The sequence below is a fragment of the Haliaeetus albicilla genome, chromosome 9 (genome assembly GCF_947461875.1).
Source record: "Haliaeetus albicilla chromosome 9, bHalAlb1.1, whole genome shotgun sequence".
NCBI classification, from domain to species: Eukaryota; Metazoa; Chordata; class Aves; order Accipitriformes; family Accipitridae; genus Haliaeetus; species Haliaeetus albicilla.
The window spans coordinates 36,771,363-36,788,284 of record NC_091491.1 but is presented as its reverse complement, the minus strand read 5'-3'; the positions used below and the strand labels follow the sequence as shown (position 1 = coordinate 36,788,284).

General features: G+C 38.8%; 1 protein-coding gene across 2 annotated transcripts in view; it reads left to right on the top strand.

Annotated features, from left to right (window-relative positions):
- Positions 1-16,922, top strand: part of NAALADL2 (N-acetylated alpha-linked acidic dipeptidase like 2) — a 505,644-nt gene that overhangs the window by 273,171 nt on the left and 215,551 nt on the right. For both annotated transcript variants that reach the window (XM_069792699.1, XM_069792700.1), the window contains exon 6: positions 5,535-5,654. In XM_069792699.1, the coding sequence (XP_069648800.1) occupies positions 5,535-5,654 (120 nt within the window). The remainder of the gene's footprint in view (positions 1-5,534; positions 5,655-16,922) is intronic.

Here is a 16,922-nt window from a genome sequence, read left to right as displayed (position 1 = left end):
AGCAGAAGCTGTTCGTTAATATGAATCGACAGACTGATATTTGGTAAAATACATTCATAATTTGAGGTTACTGAACTATGGCACTAACAGCAGGTAATATTGAGAAGATTTTTCACCACAGCCATTCTGCGTGCTACTTCTGGTTTTGTTTTCTGCATAAGTTTACACCTTTCAGATAAGATTTCATTGAGATTGCTCAGTACTGACCTTAATGCATTTTCTTAAGAAATAATAGTAAAATTATGAGCTTAGGTGTGGCGCTTTTCTACCCTGGGATTCCCAGCCTTGATAGGTAGAGCAGACGCGTTTAAGAGCTACCTTCTTATCTGCGCTGACTCCATCTGCATTTTGGTGCTTGTGAGAAACATCTTTTACTGGGTGTACTGGCTTTGAGGTTTTTTTTTTTTGCTGTGGGTTTTTCTCTTAATCTTTTTCCTGTCTTGGGTGCCCCTGGCAAACCAGCCACAATCTGTTTCTTAGCCAGTGTATTGGATGCAGATGTATAATGCTATTATTAAATTCCTTTCCTCATTCAAGTGGACTGAATGATAACAATGAGATATGACAAACATATTTACATTATTATTTTTGACCTATTTAAACTACCTTTTTTTTTTTTTTAAATTGCCTCAGCGTTTCCAAAGAAAGCAAAGTTTTAAAATAGTATCCGGCATCTTCAAGACCGCAGTTGCCACCTGGTTCATAAAGTTATTCATACTTTTCCTTTCCAAGACCTGTCTTACTCTTTTTCGTCCATGACTGGATGAAGTATGCTGTTTTATTCTCTTTCATTTTGGAAATAAGTAGAAGAAATTGGGAAAAGATCATTGACTGTCTTGATTGTGGCATTTTCAGAGTGCTTGCCTTTAATGTTTTGGGGGGATTTTATCATAGTTTTTAAGATAGAGTATTCACAACTCATTGAGTGTCATCTAGGGACTTAGAAACTAATAATAAGTCTAACATAAAATAATTACTTTTTCTAAAAATGATTGGTTTATTACCTACCCCTACTTCATTTCATGCATGGGGGAATACTACTGAACTCCATATTGCACATTGCAATTTGTTCCTAAATAGTCACATCTTTCAAACAGCATAGCATGAAACAATTCGAAGAGTAAGTACCCAATTCAAGTGGATAAAACAACTCATTCTTTAGCAGTTTCCCAGTTTTAGGGTAAGAGGATTTACCCTTGCATATCTAAACCAAGTACACAAGTGCTCTTTTTCGGCACCTGATAAAAGGATGAGTTCTCTTTTGTTTTTGAACAGAATTATCCTGCCAAAGGAAAGCAGTTTATCGAATATGGGTAGTTGGGGGTGGGGTATTTTGCTTTTTTAAAATCTGAAATGTGTAAAACGAGGATTATGTCATGTTGTAAGCATTTTGAAAAAAGAGAGAATAGAAAACTTAATCTTTATTCATTTTTTGAGATGTTAGGAATGTTGTGGGTAAAACAGGACTTCATGGAACATAAATGGACTGTTAATTTCTCGGTGGATTACTGAGAGGGTAGCACTCTTTGGATTCAATAGGGTTCTTTAACATTATTTTAAAGGTTTATTTTTTCAATCTTTTATTTTATGCTAGAAGTGAAGGGTCCAATTAGTTGAGCCCCAGTGTATTACATAAAAACAAAACTGACTACTCTGAGCTGGTGTTGCTGTACTGTATTTGATGAGATGTTTTTATTAAGTAGCACAGAATATTTTGCTTTTTGTTACAAATTTCACTGAAGTATTGAAGTGTAGATGAAAGGAAGGAGTAGGAATAATTTTTTAAACTATTGTTACAATTTATTGTTTACCTATTAGTTTCTGGACTGTACTGCCAAAATGTTATGACTTTGTTGTAAACTCTTCCAGCGAGTTGGTGACTTCATTTGGGAGGGGAGGAGCCATGTGCAGTTTTGCTCAGGAGAGGATTTTATTCCTTTTTTTTGTTGTTTTAACTGAAGTTAGATCTGAGATTAGCTGTGCAAGCCTCCAGCTGCTAGGCTGTATGCGATGTTACCGGGATGTGATAACTTACTTTGGTAGGCATGTGCAATATTTTTACCCTTGGTTCCCCCAAAGGTGAAATTATTTGTGATGAGAAGAGAACCACTTTGAAGTTACAGTGAAATGTAAGTGTGCAAGTACCCCTAAAGCTGGACAGTAACAAGAGGCAAAGGTCATACTTATTTTCAGGCAAGTGCAAAAGACAGACTTCTAATACATTGAGCTTTGACATATCCTTCATGCGGAACATGTTAATGAAAGCACATGTAATTCTTTGTTATATTATACCCAGCTGCTTTTTCATTACGTAATGACTTTTTACATGTACTCTCAATGTATGAATGTGTTTAATAGCTTTGGCATTGGGGCTTACTTTTAACATATGGAGCAAAGAACATGGTTTGCAGAGTGTTTAGGGTAGCAGGGAGTCAAGTTCTGGTTCTCACATAATTAAAAAATGAGCTCTGCTTTTGTAGGGCCTTTTATTCAGCCTGCTCTTGTTGAGCTCTCATGTTGCCTGGGAAAGACGGGTGAGCAGCTCTCGAAGATGCAGTTTGCATCCATAAATTAACTAAGAACATCCAAGGGCAGTTGCTAAGTGCATTAATAATTGTGCAAACATGTAGTTTTGTCATGTACAGAGTGGCAGATAGCACCTTGGAGGAGCAGCTAGCAAAAATGCTGTGAAGAGAGGAAGCGCATGAATGTAGATGGGCAGGGATCTCATTTTCACACAGGCATACTGTGGAAGCAAATGGTTTGATACTTCATTATGTTATGTCTTTGCGTATTGATTTTGCCTCAGGAAAATTCAGTGTAGTTTCTCTCATACGAATGATGAAAGCTCTGATTTTCAGTTTGCTTGAGGATAAGTGGGAAAGGCATTGGATCCAAAGGAAATCAGCCTAGATACAACCTCTCAAGCTGTAAGACTTTTGAGACCCTAATAATTATTGCACTAAAGTGTATCTATTGACACGTCTGTGGGTACAAATTTAAAAAAAAAGCTGATATCTACCTAATGAGGTAAAATTTGTGTCAGCTTCAAGGAAGTACACTGCTTAATACCCTTTCCTCATTTGGGGTGAACTCTTCGTAACCAGATGCATCAGATTAGATAAAATAGCTTCCACTAGTGTAAAAACTTCTTCACTTGATTTTATCGTACTTTTCAAATACAATGATCACACGGGAAAAAACTTTTATTGGATTTCAGCATGTAGTCACCACTTGAGTTTTCTTATGAAATAGTTTTCAAGTTCTTTAGATATTAAAACCCCCACATATTTCAGAAGAAACTGTATGAAGTGCAAGATTTTCCCTTCCTACATTTCAGTATTTGGTGTTAAATCTGATGTTCTCCTGTTACAGAAATGTTTTATAACTTTGGCTGACGTTTCTAAATACTCGGTTTATATACAACTGATGACATGTTACAGACTTAGGATCCTGTTAACTTAAAAATTTAAGAAGACAGGAACCTTGGCAAATTTTTTGTACGAATTAAACGTTGAGGTGCAAACTCAGATAAAATACTCGGATACAGTTGTAGAAGGGTAAATAGTTTCCTAAAATACCCATGTTCAAGAATCTAGTAAAATTTCACACATCCTACATACATATCCCAAACAGCTGTTGTTAGAATTTAAACGGTTTGCGTAGAGATGCCTAAAATCAGAACTGTTGCCTTTGGCAATGAGTCCATACTTAAGTTACCAAAACTGAACTGAAATCTTGTACTGCTCCACATATTTTAATTTTTAAACACTCATGTAATATTCTTGTGTCTTCTTGTATTTGTGTTTTATGTGAATGCTGTTAGAGGTTCCAGAATGTCCTTGGTGGTGTCCTGAGAGCTTCATAACATTCTAAAATAGTAATGTACAGGCTGATTATCCTCATACTTGGTCTTCGCCAGAATTTATTGCTGTAAATGTGTGAGAAAAATGCCCTTGGTCATTCATAAATTTTATATATATATATAAATATATATATATAAAAAAAAATCCTTGAAAACATTGTTGGGGATGGAATGATGCACTTCACTCACAAGACAGAAGCAACAATATATTTTATTGATATAAAACAGTGAGTTAACAAAGTTCAGTGGTAAATGTGACAGTGATTTAATGAGATTCGATGGCAAGGTACACTTGATTATTTACTGCACAGAGGACAGGGTCAGACAAAACTGCCAGGGAGACCCTCCCATTGTCATGAGATTCAGAAAAGACCCCCTTGCATTCTAAACTCTTTCAGAGAGAGGAGTCTAGGTGCGGCTGGATCCAGACTTAGTCCCAGACTTGGTCAACGGTTTATGCCCATACGCGCAATTGGTCCTTTATATCACTTAGCTAAGATTTTAGAGGTTCAGCATGCTTATTCCCCATTCACTTACTGGGTATCTGACACGATAAGGATTCTCTCAACCTCGAGGAGCAGTTGCCTTGAGAGATGTCCCTACTCAAGGGGAGATCCTAGCGTGCAGCCTGCTGCTGTGCAGGAGAGCTCAGCGGGCCCTGGGCTGTCCACTAGTTACGGAGTAAGATGATTGACTTATAGTCATATTTGCATACAAGCTGTTATTTCGGTTGTCGCATGCTCAACTAGCACTTGGCTATTGTGGCGTTCTCTGTCTCCTCCGAATCCACTTTGAGCTGGACGCATCCGTTACGACTGCCACTGGTGGTTATCACTTGGGGAGGGTTACGGGAAATAAAGGTCAGGTTGGGGTGGGGGGGGAGCACACCGTCACAAACACATCTTGAACTATTTTTCCATTACTGCCAATGCTTGACATTTCATAAGAACTTAGACCTTTACTACATATTCTTGCAGTGTCCCAACTGAAGAGCTGAAGATCTTCATGCCCTAAATGCTTTTAATTTAGTTGGAAGTGACTCTAAATTATTTAAAAATGTGTATTAATAGAAAGGTTTATGCATCAGAGCAATGTAGTCTGTTATCACTATGGTTATCGGAGCATAGTGCTTGGATAACTGATGGATTATAAGAAAATGCTACAATAGTTAAGGCAGGCTGCTCAGGAATCATATGAGACTGCATAATAAAACTATATATTGGTAGAGTATGTATTATCTGTGTATTTTCGTAAGTGACCAGTATAATCATTCCCTCATTTTCTGAAATGCTTTACAAGACTCTAATTCCTTTTAAGAAAATTAACAGAGGTGAGTTAGTACCAGTTACATGGTTTTAAGTGCATCCTGTAGCTAATGAGGGGACCTTCTCATCAGAATCAGCACCGCTTATTATAACCAGTGCCAAAAAAACATTGGATTTTTATCACAGCTGATGAAAACTGCAAAGATATAAATTTATCTGTCAGATTGAATTCTCAAGCTCTTTGCTATTAGACATATTCCTGATTAGGAAGTGGGGGTAAGGTAATTGCAGAACTCTGCTCAAGTGCTTGTACTTACCCAAACAACTTTGTTTCTCTGGAAGGAGCACCCTCAATGATGTTGCATGCTTATAGATGTAGCCTGAACTTTGCCTTCTCTTTGCAGGCAGAACTTGTTGATATACAGTATGGGACCGTGGAAGACTTGATACGGATTCAAGCCATTACAAACGTGACCAAAAAAATTGCACTTTTGAAGCTAGGACAATCACCTTTGCTTTATAAGGTTAGTGAAATGCTTGTTGCACTTTAGCTGAATTATTTCTTGGGTTTTTTTTGGTTTCAGAATACCAAAGCAAGGACTTTCCCGTTCTATCCCAATAAGTCAGGATTTACTGGCATTCAGATTCTTCCTTAATACTAGCCACGTCGGTCTGCGGTGCCTTTTATGTGTTACAGTTATTTATTTTGCTGCATATCTTACAGTGCCCCAGTAGTATGCCATATTTTCTCTAGGTGTACTCTAAGCCTTTTGGCAAATAAAGAAATCCATAAAAGAAATAATAAAGCGTGAGGGGGGGAAAATGAGGCAACCGAGATCAGAGATAGCTGGATCTGTGTCTGCTAAAAAATGTACATATAACACTGCACTGAAATCTTTTGTTTCTGCGTAGTTGTGTGTAGTACTTGGCCTGCTGGCTGTAGTTTGAGTTTGCTGGAGAAGGAGGCAGAGCACAGTATGCACTCACCTGATGTCAGGCTTGTGTGGGTCCTGCCGGTCCCCCTGGGTTGTGTCTACAGCTCGGCGCTTTGGGCCTTGCTGTGGATGTGCTGCTGCAAGCACTGAGATTGCAAGGTTGTAACCAGTAGCGTATACTACAGGAGGACTAACATTGTTTAGCTTATGGATTTGGTTAAGACATGACACGGTAATCTGATTTCATCATCACATAATAATGCCTTGCTCTGCGGAGAAGGTGCCTTCTTGGTTCTTTCTGCTGTCCTTACCGCCTCAGAGGGAAGAAAGGGACCGTGAGCTGGAAAACAGCATTTACATCTGTGGTAAAATGTGTAAGCAGGCTACCCTGAGATCCACAGACAGGCATTTATTCCCCCTGCCATCAATGGTCAGTCACTCCTGTAAAATCATGAGGATTTACTGGTCTATGGATGGGTTACCACCAGTTCAGAATGAGAACTGTGTTTTTCTTCCACTCCCTCCTTCCTTCTTCTTTGCTTGCAGCTATGTGTGGGGAGGGGTGTACGTGGGTGTGTGTGTGTCTGTTCTTTCTCCTCCTACTCCAACGCTGGCAGAGAGCGCAGAGATGGAGCTCACTAGTCCACTTGTACGTTAGACATAATAGACTCAACATATAAACCACGTTTAAACTCTAAACGTCAAGAAACTGCCTTCTATTGCAAGTGTTTTTTAAACACAAATGCTGTTTTGCCTTTCAGAAAATACACTAGCCCAATAAATATTTAAACAATTCATTCCCAATTCGCAAAAGCAATTATAAAAGAACAGTAACTCCAGATCTTATAATTAAGAGAATCAGGATCTGCTCTGTCGGCCATAGAAAGCACAATCAGGATCACAACACAGGTTCAGAAAATAACCACTTAACATTTTTTTTCTTTAGGAATAATATTTGTCTCAATTAAAATGCCATTTTCAACGGAGTAGCTTTAGCTGTTTATTTGAATTATTAGGATGCAATCTAATTACACCCGTGAAAGGTCAGTTATCATTGTTGGAACTTGGCTGTTGTGCATCCTTTCCACCGATAGGTCTTATACTGCATTTCACCACTAGCTGACAAAAATAATGAAATAGCAATTTGGGCTCATAAAGTAGGAATTTGATAAAAGATGCAAAGTTTGCTGTAATAGTACTGTCTAAAGTGTCTATGAGATGGACTTTTTACAAATTTAATTTGTGTTCCTCTGAGCACTTGCTGTGTCTAAATTAGCAAGTGGTGCAGCCTGAAGGAGTAGGGCGAAACAATTGGTGCTGAGGACAGGGCCCATCTCAGGAACTTTTCGTTTGGGTTGGCTGTAGTCTGGTCCCAAGAAGTAAATACTAATTGGTGGCTGAGGTGTATTAGCCACACTTCTGGTGCTCATCTGCTATTCCAAAGGAATCCCTTTTGCACGTTCAGAGTCTGTTACACAATATGAACCAAAGTGTGGTACGATCAGGAGATTGACTTTGAAGGCATGCTTGCGTTCTGAGCTAAAAATACAACTCCCCAAACCTACTTCTTGTGTTCTGCTCACGCAGGTAGGAAGTTTGCCCTTTATTTGTTATTTCTTCTTTTTGAGGTTGTAAACTTTCTTTTTTTTAAAGAATATAAATTGGGTCTCTTTGGCTGTGAAATAATTGCAAGCTATTAAAAGTATGAGAAAATATGTAGGAAGATATCAGAAAAAGATTTTTTCTTTCATAAGGAATATTTGAAGTGTGTATTGGTTTTATGTGGCAAGGTTTTGGTAGCGGGGGGGGTTACAGGGGTGGCTCCTGTAAGAAGCTGCTGGAAGCTTCCCCTGTGTTTGAGAGAGAGCGAGCCCATACCAGCCGGCTCTAAGACGGACCCGCCGCCGGCCAAGGCCGAGCCAATCAGTGATAGTGGTAAAGCCTCTGTGATAACATTTTTAAGAAGGAAAAAAAGTTGGGACGCGGAGAAAACAGCCACCGGAGAGAGGAGTGAGAACATGTAAGAGAAACAAGCCTGCGGACACCAAGGTCAGTGCAGAAGGAGGGGGAGGAGATGCTCCAGGCGCCGGAGCGAAGATTCCCCTGCAGCCCGTGGTGAAGACCCTGGTGAGGCAGGCTGTCCCCCTGCAGTCCAGGGAGGTCCATGGTGGGGCAGATATCCACCTGCAGCCCGTGGAGGACCCCACGCCGGAGCAGGTGGGTTCCCGAAGGAGGCTGGGACCCCGTGGGAAGCCTGCGCTGGAGCAGGTTCCTGGCAGGACCTGCGGATCTGTGGAGAGAGGAGCCCATGGAGCAGGTTTTCTGGCAGGACTTGTGACCCCGTGGGGGACCCACGCTGGAGCAGTGTGCTCCTGAAGGACTGCACACCGTGGAAAGGACCCATGCTGGAGCAGTTCGTGAAGAACTGCAGCCCGTGGGAATGGCCCACGTTGGAGAAAGTTCGTGGAGGACTGTCTCCCATGGGTGGGACCCCACGCTGGAGCAGGGGAAGAGTGTGATGAGCCCTCGCCCTGAGGAGGTGAAGCAGCAGAAAATAACATGTGATGACCGTAAACCCCACCCCTGTCCCCCTTGTGCCGTTGGGGGGGCTTGGTGGAGAAATCCGGGAGTGAAGTTGTGCCCGGGAAGAAGGGAGGGGTGGAGGGAAGGTGTTCTGAGATTTCATTTTATTTCTCATTTACCTTACTCTGGCTGATTTGTAATAAAAAGTGAGCTAATTTTCCCTAAGCTGAGTCTGTTTTGCCCGTGATGGTAATTAGTGAATGATCTCTCCTGTCCTTATCTCGACCCGCAAGCTTTTTGTTATATTTTTCTCTCCCCTGTCCAGCTGAGGATGGGGGAGTGATAGAACGGCTTTGGAGGGCACCTGGCGTCCAGCCAGGGTCAACCCATCACAAAGTGAAAGAGAAAGATTGCCTTAAACAGCAAGTCATGTTGGTTTAAAGAGGCCCAGTATGTTGCTACTGAATCCACTTTTTGTATCTTTTTTTCCCCCTAATGTTTATGTTTCTGTACTTACTGAGTCTTACATTTCTGTTTCAGCAGATACTTCCCTCAGCCTATATTTTCCTTATCTCTGTCTTCCACGTGCTTGGTTTTACATCACATTAAAACAGAACACTAGTTCATAACAGAGCTGTTGCTATATATATTTTTTATTATTGTTTTTTTTCCTAATTTCTGTATTTAACTTGTATTTTTCACATTTTAATATTCTTTAATTTCTCATTATTACTTTATATTATACAAATATCTCACTCTGGATTTGGGTCTTATTTTTATAGATCCTGCACCGAGGTTTCACCTTCATAACAGAGTTTCTAATCATCTCAATTTTTCAGCTTTGCATTTTCCCTTGCATGGGTATGCTTGTTGCCTTTCTTTCACTGCCATCATCAACTGCTGCTTTTCATGCATTTTTTCCTATTTTCCCCTTTTGTGTTTTTAATTTGCCTTTTTTTTTTTAATCTGAACTGCTCTTTCTCTCCATATTGAATCCAATGGAAAAAGCCTGAAAGAAATAATAAACTGCTGCTGGCTGAAAACTCACCATGAAAACTGAACAACATTTCTTTAGTCTTTGCATCACATGAACAGAAAGTAGTATGTGCTGGTAGAAAACAGCTTGATGTACAAGGGGATAATTAATAGAAATAAGCCCAAGTGATAGAGATTTGAATATTTGGAAAAATAATTGTATTTCTGACAATGTGTTTGCTGCAGAGGTTTAGTTTGGTATTTTGTGGAGATTGGGTAGGGTGCAATATTTGGGGGAGGATCAAGGTTGAAAATAATTTGGAGCTTCTACTTTCAGTCTTTCAGACTGGGCCCATATCTCATATCTGCAGACACACTGAAAACAACGGGCAGGGTTCAGAGCTTGGAGTAACTTGGAATTGGAATATACAGGGAATTTGGAGTATGCAGAAAACCCTGAAGTTAATGTGCTATTAGAATATGCAGTTGAATCCTTAATGTGAATAATTCTGATTAAATTTGGTAAGGTTCATAAATTTAAGCTGCTTTGTGAGAACAAGATTTGTAGAAATCTGACCTTAAGTAATTTTTGTAATTGAATATGATTTTCAGATTTTATCGGGAGTGTGGTATTTCTGTTCCACTGAAACAGAACATAGTATCTGATCAGGACAAGAGGGGCACCGGCTATGGCAGTGGGCACGTTTCCTAGAGTACTGGCAGAGCCACACAGACACATCTCGATCCCTTAAGCTGGACCTTTTCAAATAAAGAATATGTTACTACAGCCAGATGATAAGTTATACATATAAAAAGAAGGAACACGGACCCTACCTTTATAGCAGGGTGAAGTATCAAAAAGAGCATTGACTCTGGGGAAAAAAAAAAAAAAACAGGTAGATTTTACATTGCTGTGATCAAAAGAATAGATAAAAAAAGGGATATGTACTAACGTACGTATAAATCAGAGTAGAGTGGAGGTTTAGAAAGGGGTTTTACCATTGATATGGCACTATTAAGATCAGTAAGGGAGCAAGACACTAGTCTATTATAAAATTAATGTTAAAAGTGGGAGAAAAGAATGGCAGAAATGCTTCAAGGGCTGGAGCAAGTTATAGTATGGCAAAGGCAGAGTCATTTTCAAATGCAACTGAAAGGTTTGGGAATTTACAATTTAATGCTCCCAGCACCCAGAGTGACAACTTCCTATAGCAACTCAAACTAAGCCAGGGGACTGAGCAGTGAAGCATACAGGGAGTACTCATATGATGCATTAACGTGGCATAGCCGTGTTGCTAGTAATCTCTGTCTCTTTAGCTGGAATAATTCACAGGGCTGAATAACTAACAGAAGGAAGAATGCCTATGCCTGCTCCTGAAGGGGTCTTGTGAGTAGTCTGAGACACTTGTAAAAGCTGGATTGTTCTGCATAAAGAGGGCACTGGATTAAGGAAGAAGAAAAACTTTCTTAAGGAGAAAGCTGAAATGAGACAAATGTAGAACAGAAGTGAAGCACAGCTTCTGGAATTAACTACCATAAAAAAAAGGCAGAATACTTTCCTCTTCACGCCTTCAGATTGAAAGTGACTGCCTCCTGGTGTTCTGGCTGGAAAGATTTGTGTTTTGGTGGAACTCGGGTTATTGGGATCACTGGTGAACTTCAGTAGCTAGTTACATACAGGAGGTCAGAGTAGACTCCCTGATATGCTTGAATCAGGAGGATCTATAAATGTGGGGAAAGATGATGAAATTTATTACTAGCGATTAAGCAAATCCTTTCGTGACGTAAAACACCTTCTTGAGAAAGAGCAACTGTGTGTGTAGACAAGAAATGTATTCTAGTAGTGTAAAATGTGTGGTGACAAAAGATTGATGAAACCACCTCACTAGCACCCGGCTCCTCTGCCCTAAAGCTCCTCTGAGTATATGTCACCAATGTGAGCACATAAAAGAAGCCAGAGGAGTCTGTCTTTTTCAGGGAGAACTGCACAGTATCCAGCCTCTGGATTTGTTTTTTGAAAAATGTTGTGAGTCTTGATCGTGGTTTAATCTTTTGGGGTTGGGATTCAAGAAAAAGCCATAATTTCTGTCCTAAATTAACTTTTAATAGAGTAACAAAAGCCCTGAAGGCCAAACCACTTCATCTTTAAAATGTTCACATATTAACATTTTTTCTGCATCCATTAAATGAAGATGTTGTTCTACTGTGTAAATATCTATATTTATTTTAATAATTTACTGCCTTCATAAATATTCATAAAATTGCTTCTTAACTGTCATAAAGTTTAGAAATGTGGATGCTAGCATGTTTATGCAGAGGTTATTGGCAGGCACTTACGGATAAGGATTTACTAAGTAGAAAATATTAAAGATTCCCTGAATAAAGGCAATTTGCAAAAAGACTTCTATTTAATAACTGTGTTAGTTTTAAATAAGTTTACTTTGGAAAAAGTCATTTCACTGTTCTACTGTCTACATTGTTTATTTCTTTCCCTCTGGTACTTTTTATGGCTAGCACATATAACTGTGAAAATTACATTTTAAATCTCCATTTAACTAGGACTCTCTCCTTCCATCCCTTCCTCCCTCCGTATATATAGACACATATATGTGTGTATGTATGTGTGTATATCTATATATGAATATATATACACAGTGTGCACGTATAAATACATATATATATATAAAAACTATAATGAACAAAATGATTTTTAGGGAACTTCAACACCTTATATACGTTTCATTGTTAAGGACGCTGGGGTTTGGTTTTTGTTGTTTTTTTTTTTTTTGTAGGGTGGAATTTCTTCCAAGGCACCTAAAGTCTTTATATACCCATTTCCCATGTGAGTGCTGTGGGATTTTTAATGATATCATATCCCCTCCCAAAGCCCTTCCTGGAAATCCGAGCCATAGGTATAGGTAGTATGGGTAAAAGTTACAGAAGCATATCAAACTAGACCTGGAGATCTGGATCTGAAGGGATCATCTGGTAATATCCAGTTCAATAGCATCCTGTTTCTCAGGTTTTCTCTAATTTATCATCCTTTTAAAGTCTCTTCTCAATTCCCCAAATCCTGAGAGTTCCTCTTGAATAATAAACTGAGTTCAGATCGATTGATAATGATCAGATTTCTCGATGCGGAGTTTGCTGTTTAGCCAAATTATATTCCTACAAAATAAGCTAGTTCTTACTTTGTCTGCAAGGAACTACCAGTTGCTTTGTGGTCCTTTTTCCTTAGCCTTTGTCTCCCCTGAGTTTATAGGAGATCCCCTCCTTCAAATCAGTTGCTTTTATTGTTATTCTTTAATCCTTCCCACCCCGAAAGATTAGATTTGGCATACTCAAGTTCTTAACCTTCCCTCTCCTCAAACAGCTGCTTTAATCTGTTAGATATAATACAGCGTAAAGAAGGCTCCCTTTTAATTTCTTTCTCTACTTCCCATGTAAAAATCTTCTGTACCAAGGCCTTCAAAAAACTTACTGAACAACAGACTATACCAAAAAGCTGTTTATGCAATTGAGGTTTCACACTGCTATCAATCCTGTGTTTTGAATGACTCTTTTAGTTACCTATTTACCTCTTCCTGATTTTGTGATTCATGGAATGATGCGCAAGCTATTTTGCTCTTTAGTGATTGCTGATAAAATTTATGTTTGTTTTGAAGAAAGACCATGGGTATTCCTTCATCTGAAAGTGTATCAAATTTAAGAGATTGGTAGACATAGTTGTCAATTACATTCCTCCTGCTTTGACTGATGGCAGTGCTTTCTTGTCCCTTTGAACAGAAGGAACAAGCCATAATAGCTAATTAGAGAAGCTTGGAGACACCCTGCCTCAATATCATAAATCTGTTCTGTGTTGGGGTGACTAAGAAATCCACCCCCCAGCCCACTGAGTGCACCTACCTGAAGTTGAAAAAAATGAGTCTCTCTGCACAGATTTATCATTTAATGCTTCATCCTGAAGTCATAGTTTAAATTTTTATTGGTAAACTTAGTTTAAAACATAGTTTAAAAAAAAAAAAAGTACCGATTGTGATACTTTTTTTTCCCCTCTGTGTGAGGTACTGTGGGAGAGAAAATTGAGAAATGATACTGACTTGAGAAATGTGTAGTTAATGACTAAAAAAAAAAAGTCAGAAGAGTGGTTTTATATTGCTGATTGGAACCAAATCACACTGAGCTCTATTGTTCAGTTCCTAGAAGGCTGTTACTGCACAGAATAATTTAAACTGGGCATGTCAATTTACCTCGTACTTAATCCAGCATTTGAAGGATGATGTACTGTGACCTGTACCACCTAAAAGTGAAACAATGCCAGTGCACTTATAAATCCAATCTGTATCTGCCCAGATGAATATGAAACAGTGGACAAAAATTTGCTCTCTTATCCCTTTAGTCAAATGCCCTGCAGTAAATAAGAGTGAGAATTCCTTCTTGATACAGTATAAATGGGAGAAAGTAATTTGCTCTTGTAAGCAGTACGCAGAATAAGTAAGGGGTGGGGTAGGAGAAGAGCAAAGGATGTCTGGAAGGAAGTGTAACAGTAGCACAACTTGTCAATATTCTCAAGTAATTAACATTTTGGTTGCATCAGTAAAAGGACTCTTGGTTGTTACTCATTTCCTTTGCTATTACAAAACCCTGGATTTGTTTGAATGGAAGGAGAAATGTGCTATTAGCAGAGTAAACAAGGGGACATGTAAGTTAATGACCAAAAGTAGGTATCGATTATTCTGCATTTCTGATGCCACAGAATTTTCCCTGAATGTTTTGAGAAGTCATTGCCATCTTGCAGGCATATGTGTATTCCCAGCTATAGCTCCTATTCTTTCTTTCTCTTCCGGTTTGGTAGAGAAGGTCCTGAAGTCCTACTGCTGAATCAAACACTGAATTCTTAGCTATTTGACTGGGTACATAGTCCTGTTATCTTCAATAACAGTGAACGCTTAATTTTCTCTTGGGAAAATAATTCTAAATATTCATATACTCCATTGGGTGTTTAATTGCACATTCACTACATATATTAAATGCATCCTTTGAAAAATTAGTCCAGCTCCCATTATGAATCACTGTTTCCTGAGGGAAAGGGCTGACCATTTTATAGAAGATCTCCTTCTTTTAGTACAATAGGCTTAAATTGCATGAGACAGTAAGTGGCTTCCATTCAAAAATGGAGGATGGCTGACTCATAAAAATTTGATTCTGGGGTCTTCTGAAGCTTTTGTCAGATTTTAGAGGTGTGAAACCCAAGCATAATTTTCTATTTTATCAAGCCCTTAAAAAGTGAGTAGTAAATGCAATCATCCAATTTACCGTCTGAGTGCTATGTCCTGATAAATGGTGCAAAGTCAAGTGAAATGGCTTTGCTGTGAGGCAATTGTTCGAAGCAGAGCTGAGCAAAGAAATCCATTGCCTCAATTTGTACCTCAGAGCCCTAAATCCACACAGCTGATCAGCTACTTGTGTGCAGGGCATCATAAAATCTAAATCTCTGCAAGTCGTCTTGGCACTTTTTCTGCTGCTTATATAGGGAATGCAGGCATTTTTTTCTACCCAACCTGCTAATTGAGCTGGCCCTTCAGATTAGTTGAGCTTGGGCTTCACAAAAGAGCCACTGACAGACAAATTATCTGGGCCTTTTTTCATCTCACATGTTTCCAGTACATAGTTTGATTTCAACAGCAGCTGAGAAAGTGAAAAAGAAAATGGAAGGTACAGGAGCTTTGAGTAGAGATGAGGAGTTGAACATATAAAATCTCTTCCTACCACAACAGATGTATCTGCCTTTTGGTTCTTTGAAAGTGCCAGCCAGTGGACTAGGCGAAGCAATGCAACCAATGCCATTAATCTTCAGAACCGCCCACGTGAACAACTCTGCAAAGGATAATTACAGATGAGTACTGTTACATGTGGGTTATTTTCTATTTTCTGGAATAGTGACCAGAGGAAAAGGTCATCTTTCTTCAGGCAACAAGTGTCTTATAAGTACTTACCTCATTCTGTAGTGGGTTTGAGTTGTACGGCATGTTCTGTAGTAGTTACTGGTTTAGTGTTTTATTAAAAAGAAGTTATGACTATTCTCTGGCCTTTTTATGCTCGTTTAGTTTTTTTTTTTCTTGTTTCACAGTAATTCTTAATAATCGGTTTGTTTACGTGTCTGTGAACTGATTTGAAAGGTATCAGAAGTCATTACTGTTGAACAAAGTAATTATGTAAAACTTTATTTAAGAGATTGCAGAAGTAAATAGTTCTGTTCCTAGAATCGGCATTTTATTTGGTGAACCAGGATGTCACAGGTTTACTCAACCGAAGAATGATTTTCGTGCCTTGTGGCTCTTTTTTTTTTTTTTTTTTTGTCATCCATCCTATAAAATGTAGTTAACACAGTTAATAAAAATAATGGTTCAGTAACCCAGTGGGTTCTCTGAATAGAAATAGCTTTGAAGCTGGTTCTACAGTTTAGGAAATAGAGCCAGATCCAGACCTTGGTTTGATTTGCATTTGTTCTACGTGGCTTAGAGACTCATCTATGAGAGTTGGTTCACAAAATCAGCACTTCTGATTCATGTATGAAAATCTGAATTCTGCCCTTTCAAATACACCTGTAGTTTGTGTTGTGATCAGAACTTTGAGTAGAAACGTGGTCTTGCTGAATGCTGATAGCCAACCTTTTCATTGGCATCAGTGGAACTAGGTTTTTTATACTTTACATTCTATGGCCTATGGACGTTTTTTATTGTTTTCCCTAGGGTTATTTGATGCGCTCTTTTCAGATCGTCTGTAGCAGGATTTTGTGGAACATGGCTGGATAAAATACATAACTGCTTGTCCTCAGGATTTTGGGAGGTCTTTTATTTGGGGGGGTGGGGAGATAGCTCTTAGCATTATATTTTTTCATTTTCTTTTTCTTTACATAATGCTGAAGAAGCTGTAGAACACCAAAGTCAAAATTTCACTCTTAGCTGTTTGGGCCTCTTGATGCCTGTGCATGAATTTGAAAAGAAAAACACCAAGTCCATCATTACAAATATAATTGGCACCCTCTTTGCAAGTACAGCAATAGCCACTTGGAATATTTTGTTTCAATTGCCAAAACATTAAACTAACCTGCTGTGCAGAAGGCAATTCTTCCACAGCAAATATATTTTCACTTAACAGGAAAAGATTGTGCATTTCAATATGAGAACTCAGGCATTTTAATTTTCTCTTTAGGACTGAGTGAATAATTCACAGACAGCAACGTGTGCAACAAAGTTAAACTTGTTTTATCTAGACCTAGCTCTAAGTAAATGGCAACTTGCTTTAATTTATGTGTTATCCTACTACATTCTCATGTTTTTCAGTGGGTTTGGGTTT